The sequence below is a fragment of the Staurois parvus genome, unplaced genomic scaffold, assembly GCF_062004578.1.
Source record: "Staurois parvus isolate SC_StPar_1 unplaced genomic scaffold, SC_StPar_1.0 ptg000678l, whole genome shotgun sequence".
Taxonomy (NCBI): domain Eukaryota; kingdom Metazoa; phylum Chordata; class Amphibia; order Anura; family Ranidae; genus Staurois; species Staurois parvus.
Genome location: NW_028318474.1, coordinates 2,467,277 through 2,474,262, shown reverse-complemented (window position 1 = coordinate 2,474,262; position 6,986 = coordinate 2,467,277). Strand labels below are relative to the sequence as shown.

At 41.6% G+C, this 6,986-nt stretch overlaps 1 protein-coding gene across 1 annotated transcript; it reads left to right on the top strand.

Moving 5' to 3' along the window:
- Positions 1–251: 251 nt before the first annotated feature.
- Positions 252–2,869, top strand: LOC149447663 (serine/threonine-protein kinase SBK1-like). Its single transcript, XM_089652256.1, has 3 exons — positions 252–369; positions 1,220–1,422; positions 2,168–2,869. The coding sequence occupies exons 1-3, from the start codon at positions 252–254 to the stop codon at positions 2,867–2,869; spliced, it is 1,023 nt and encodes a 340-aa protein (XP_089508382.1).
- Positions 2,870–6,986: the final 4,117 nt, after the last annotated feature.

Genomic DNA, 6,986 nt, shown 5'->3' with positions numbered 1-6,986 from the left:
CACTCCCTACTACCTCTTGTGACCTGAACCTGTAGACACAAACAGAAAGGAATCACCTTGATTGGTTAAGTTCAAGTGATGCCTCAATTTGCATTCTAATGAAGGTTTGTGGTTTCCTGGCTTGAATCCTGGCTCAACTTCTCTATAAAAAGACAAAAGATAGTTTGTGGACCTCACATATCTTCTTAGGGTCCTCAAGATCTTTTGGATACCGATTTCTGCACAGAACATCTGATATTGCTATATTCACAATGGCAGCCCACCTAACTTGTGAGAATGAAACAATTGGAGAAGAGCGATACGAAATCCTGGGACATCTTGGCGAGGGTAGTTATGGAGAAGTTGTGATGGCTGTTGACAGGGAACTGGGTAAGTGAATTCTTAAATAATTACAAAAAAATTTCTAATTTGCAGACCATTTGAACATCTAGAACAGATAGCACAAACATTAGCATCTTTACTGATTAAATGACCTTATTAGAGGTAGGGGTTTTGTTGCATAAATTTGGGGAAAAGACCATGATGCACAAAGATCTAATTCAGCACTAACAAAATATAAAAACTGGTTGAACAGTGCAAAATCCCATTCAGGCAGCTGGCATTGTTCCTACAGAAAACAAAAGCCTTTCCACCTGTTATCAATTTCTTGAGTTGGTCCTTTTGCATATCTTTAACAACCTGCCATGAGTAAAACATGAAGGCCACATTTTTTGAACTCCTCCTGAAAGTGCTAGCTACTGGTTGTTATGCCACAGAGCAAGCCTTGATATTTTACAAAAGTACATATTTGCATACAGGTTCCAGGTCAGGGATTCTATAAATTCAATTGGGTAGATTCAATATGGCAGCCAGGTAATTGGCAATTTGAAGAAGAGCTCACCAAAAGCAGGCTTCCTTTTTCTCTCATGACAGATTCATGATGATCACACACAGTTATAGTGGGTCATAGGCAGCTAAGTATGTAACAGATTTGACTATAAACTGATGGTCCACTATGCACAACCTAGACACTTGGCATTTAGATGGGAAGGGACAATAGATCTAGCTGCATGGGCAGCTACATATCTCACTGCTAGCGAGGGCCTAGAGAAGACGGCTACATTTTGAAGAAAAGCATCCAGTCTATGTAAAATGAATGGGCTCAAGTATTGGACATCCCCCAGAGTTTTAGATGTCCAAGTCTTATTGTAATCAACTTTGTTTCCCTCCTCTTTAACAGGTAGCCTTGTTGCCCTAAAAAAGGTAAAAAAGGAGCGAACCAGACTAGAGGCCTTTCTTCATGAAGTTTGCATGTCACTCTTTGTTACTGGACACGAGGGCATAATATCTACCCATTCGAGAATTCTGGAAAACTCAGACTGTTACATGATCAGCCAGGAATTGGCACCTGCTGGATCTCTTCACTCCATCATCCAGCCAGGGGTAAGTAAAGCTAATGAAGTAGCTGACACTTTAGCATTTGCTTGCTAATTCTATAAATTTGTCCTAGGGATCCTGGAGATTAATAGAAACTGGTGTTTTGTCATGGATGATACTTTCTATATATTGCATGCATTTATACCAAATATTGTTGGCCTGGTTGGAGAGAACTAAGGAAGGGCTAAAATCCCCAGTCAGCTATTTTCTCTGCACCATCTGGGCAAGATTTTCCTTAATCCAATCAAGAAGTTGGAACAGGAGGTAGTAGGAAGTCTACAACGTTAGGGGAATTCCCCTCTTAAACAGTTGTCCCCATTGGATGATTTCCCCTCATCTCTTGTTCTGTGACAACTGTAAAATTTGCATTCGCCATTAATTTTGTCTTTAAAAGCAGAAAGACAAAAATAGAGATTACATCCCTCCTTCCCCCCTCCCTTCCTAGTGGGCACATAGATAACAATCATGATACAGGTTGTGATCCTTCACCATTCTATATTAAAGGTTAGTCTGGTGTTTAAGCCAGAGGTAAAATTTAAAACCAGTTAGACCTCCCATATTTCCTTCATTGCCCAATTATTGCTGAAGTAGTTGGAGATCGGTTGCACTGATGTTCACATAGAATTCCATCTGCAGATTTAAAAAGTAACCAACGTTGTATTGAATTTGATATTATTGAATATTATTTTTTAGTAAAATAGTGTTATTTTAAAGCCAAATATCATATAATTAATTGTTTTAACTTTTCCAGATGGGAATTCCAGAAAAGCTGGTCAAACGGTGTGCACTACAGCTTACCCAGGCTCTTGAATATATGCACAGCAAAAACCTGGTGCATAGGGACCTAAAGCCGGACAATATTTTACTTATGGACAAGAGATGTCATAATGTGAAATTAAGTGACTTTGGACTGACTCAGTTTGCCGGTACAGTTGTTCCATCAATGGCACCCCTCAACACATTCATGTCCCCGGAACTTTGTGAACTGGAGCACAGGGAGTCAATTGTCGTGGATCCTAGTGTTGACATCTGGGCCCTTGGTATTGTATTGTATGTTCTTCTCACTGGAAACTATCCATGGGAAACAGCTTCAGCTCAAGATCTATGGTTTCAAAGGTTTATTTACTGGCAGAACAACTCTGACCATGTTCCACCACCAAGTGGTTGGGAGAATGTCAGCAGGAGGGCTCAAGATTTATTTCACATACTTCTTGCCCAAGACCCCAGCTGCAGGAACCAAGTCAGAGTTGTTCTAGATTTTCTTCATTTTCCTTGGAACTTTGAAGTTGCCACCCAAGAAACCATGGATCTTGTGGAGCAGAAGGAAGAGGAGGATATTGCAGCAAAGGACAGTGAGGTAGAAGTCATTGTGCTGGAGAGTGAAGAGGAAATAATTATAATAGAAAATCACGGTGACATTGAATACATTGTGATCAATTATTCCGGCTCTTGAATTTGCTGCAGTTAAAATCTCAGCAGTGCTTCTTTTGAAAGAGACCAGCAGTACCTAAGCTCTGAAGTTGAAGTCTAAACGGACCCCAATTATTGTCCTAAAAGGAGGAGAATAGTTGCAGAGCTTCTCTGCCCAGCTCAAACCATCACCGTCATCTCAAAAATATTACTGAAGTGGTGAGATAGAAGGAACAGGGACAAGCATTTATCTTGTGACTATTTCAAAGGTTTTTCTGAGATGTGGACTTTGCACCGTGATGTCACCGGGCCTCATCACTACCTCTTTGAAAAGCAACTACCTCAACTACAATTCATGTTGCCGTCTCCATGCGTTTGTATCTATAGTGTCAATGCAATCACTGCACCAGGTATAGAATGCAATAAATTCTAAGTACTGGTTATACCTTTTGTATCGTGTAATTCATCTATTTTTGCTCTGCCTCTTATTTCTCCTTCAACACAGATTGAAAAAGTGTTACAAAACCCACAACAGTAAAATCAGTCTGTATATGCAGTAAAGCATGCTTGTTATACTCCCTGTGGAACCTAAGGGGTTAATCCTCTGCATTGTGTAAAAATGTAGTTTGATCCTGATTTCTCTGATCCTCTCCTTCTTTCAGTGTCCCCCTCTTAAGACATTGTGCGGAGTCACTCTGCACATGCTCAGTTTGGTATGTATTACTAGGGTTCTTTTTTTTTTCTTAGGAGAGTGCATGTGATTAACAGGGCCAATCAGCACTGTCCAGACAGAGGTCAGGGGTTCTGCATCCTCCTAAAGCAAAATGCAAAACTCCTCCTACAAGCTTTAATCAGTGCTCAGCTGGACACTGATAGAAGTCACAAGACTGCTCTAACTGCTGATGAGCAGTTTATATTTACTAAAATAATTGGATTTCCATGTTTAGTGTACTGTGGGAGACCGTATATAGTGAATGCAGGGTCTGGGGTTTAGTAACACTTTAACGTTGACAATACATTATTTATGTAAACTGCGCAAATCCCCAATCAACTGAAGTCACAAAGCTGCAAGTATATGAGGATATTGTCTCTTAAAAGACCAATTCAAATGGATACTGTGCTAGGTGAACCCTTAAAACTTTGTGAGCACTATAGAAACCTTTGCACCTCTAAAAAGCGATCAAAAATTGAAAATAAAACACTAAATAATTACATACATATGCCCTATGAAGACCCTCACCCCTCTGAAGGGCGATCAAAATTTGAAAAAAATTAATTGAATAAACTGAGTGCAGTAATCATAAATACGTGTAAGAAACCATTATATGTGGTCAAATTAACCTAAAATGTCATGCATTATCCATGAGCCCTATGAAGACCCTCGCACCTCTGAAGAGTGATCGAGGTTGAGGATAGGTCAAATCTCAATGTGAAAAAAAAACTCCTCAAATATACATAAAGGTTAGTAGAAATTTTTCAAAAACAGTAACAAAATGTCCATATAGACTTAAACCATAGTCCATAAGTATGAGAAGAATATGACAATAACATGAATGAACATTTTACAAAGCTGCAGTTTTTTTTAATATGGGCTGGAGCCCCCAGACTGCACCGGCTATTTTCTGGAAAAGGTAACCAGCCCATACCACACCATGCCTGGCCTAGGGTCAAATGGCAACCTACGTGAAGATCCAGCATATTCCAAGTCATTAAAGGGTTACTTCACATTTACCAAAAAAAACATGCCCGTGCAGATAAGGTACATAAATGGCCCACATCTATAGCAAGGGTATTATTTCACTTTAGTCAGAGCTGAACACTTTGTTTTGATCTACATAGCTAGTTTTTTTGGTAAAGGTGAACTAGGCCTTTATCCTCACTGGGAAGGTTATACATCGAACCAGCATGTAGAACACAAGTCACCGCAAATATAAGCAATACAGTGAAAGTGTAACTGACCGCCATAACGTCTCCTAAATCTACGTATGAAGACTGAACAAAGACCCCCACTTAACCAAAGGTCCTCTAAACCACAACCTGGGTCGCAGGATACTCGCACCGGCCTTTATCCCCTCAGCTTCTTTTTACTGCATACAATGCAGGGCCACTGAGTAGATTCTCTACTTCCTTCATAACATGCACTGTGAGGGGTCATCATATACTAGAAAAGACTGTAAACCTTGGGGCTCAATCACATAGGCGCTCGTCAAGTAACATCTGTTTACTTTATGTACTAGTTCTGAGCTGTTTGCTGTATGGACTCACCAGCACAGCCAAGTTTGAAAGGTGAACGCACCCGGACGCACAGGAGCTGCACCTGGCCCTTCATACCTGTCAAACTGCGCAAGTCCATACAGCCAATGTGTGGCCATTCACTTTGTATGGGGTGCCTGCACACAGCGCAGCACTGGGGCAGGAAACCTAAGAAATGCCTCTTCTTGCTGTATGGAGCTGAGTGCCCATGTGAATGAGCCCTTAAAGTAAATCTAAGACAAAACTTTCTTTTTTCACTTTAGATAGAGTAAGGGAAGGTTAGAACACCTGTCAGGTTGTTTTTCTGCCATTTGTGTCCCATAGGGAGATGTCCCTTCACTTCCTGTCCCATAGCCAATACCCGAAGTGAGAGAAACTCTCTCAAAGTGATGAAAAAATGGGGTGTCACTAGAACTAGTGCCCCGATAGGGTCACTGTACTTTACACCCCTGTACCCATATAGTTCTGCCCCCACACCCTGATCTGTGAGTCCCACAGGTCACTGTACTATACCCCATGTATCCCCAGAGCTCTCCCCTCACACCCCAATCCCTGAACCCTGACAGGTCACTGTGCTGTTCACACCTGTGTACCCCCACAGGTCTCCTTTCACAACCCCATTCCTGGGCCCTGACAAGCCACTGTACTGTAATCCCCCCAAGCCCCCCTATCCAGAGATCTCAGGCATCTCCTGTTGCTTGGTTACATAGATAAAAAAAGGACAGGCTGATTACATAACAGGACATTACACAGACATCTGGATGGTCTGGGGCAGGCATGTCGCACTCAGATAAAACACTGGCCCCCACAAAGACAATATCTTCAAGGGGGTCACACCGGGAGAACTACAAAAAAAAGGGAAATACGCCGGTTTTGTGGTGAGAATATTGCTGCATATTCCGTGCTCTAAATTGTGGAATGGTATAAGACAAGTTCTATGTGGTGTTGCACCAGCTGCGCCAAATCACATGACAAGTGCTATACTTCAGTGACCGTTCCCGTGCGCCAACATAAGCATGCTTGGATCTGGCGCCCCAACACCCCCACAAGAGCAAGTAATAAAATGGCAGGAATCACTTTTATGATGTTGTCACAGCAAGCGCTAATTAAATAGGCATACAGAATTTGGTTGACTTGGCACATGGAAAATGTGCCAACATTTCCACTAAAAATGATGTATTTCCTTCCATCTGTTAATTGGTCAATATCTCAGAATTGTGACATACTGGGGGGGGGGGGGGATTAATTAGTCTTCACTGGAGCACAGCCAATTAGCCTTTACATTTCCATTTTCTAACCTGTGTGGGGAAAAATAAAAGCTGCAAGCTGATTGGTTGCTGTGGGCAATGATAAGAGTTGGGATGAAACATTTTCTATGAATCTCTCTTTATGGAAATCATGAGAGAGAGTCCATTTCTCTAATGGGGATACAGCCAGCAGTACAAATATGACAGTGGATCTAACCCCTCACCCCTCACCACTGACAGTTGGCATTCTTGTAAACAACCCCTGACCTGAGGCTGCCCAAAATAGATCTCATGGTCTATGAATACAAGTCCTGTGTCCTGTACTGTATGATCCAGAGAAAAAGGTTTGTCTTTGGTTACATGTTACACACATGTTACACACACCAAACATCGGGGCTGAGTTTGGCTCTAACCAGGCACACTGATCCCCAATGGTGCTCACTGATACTGATAGCACAGACATTACAAATGAGCCCATATTCAAAAAACAAACCTAGCTTGTTGATGTATTTCAGTGTGTTACAAGCAGCACTATTGACACCTGCCTACATCATTGGAAAGGACCCCAAAAGCAGGCTTCTTTAAGCTTTACCTGTGTATTAGGTGCAACACAGATTTCTCTTTGTGTTGGATTTCATATATCCAGGACAGAATACTGAG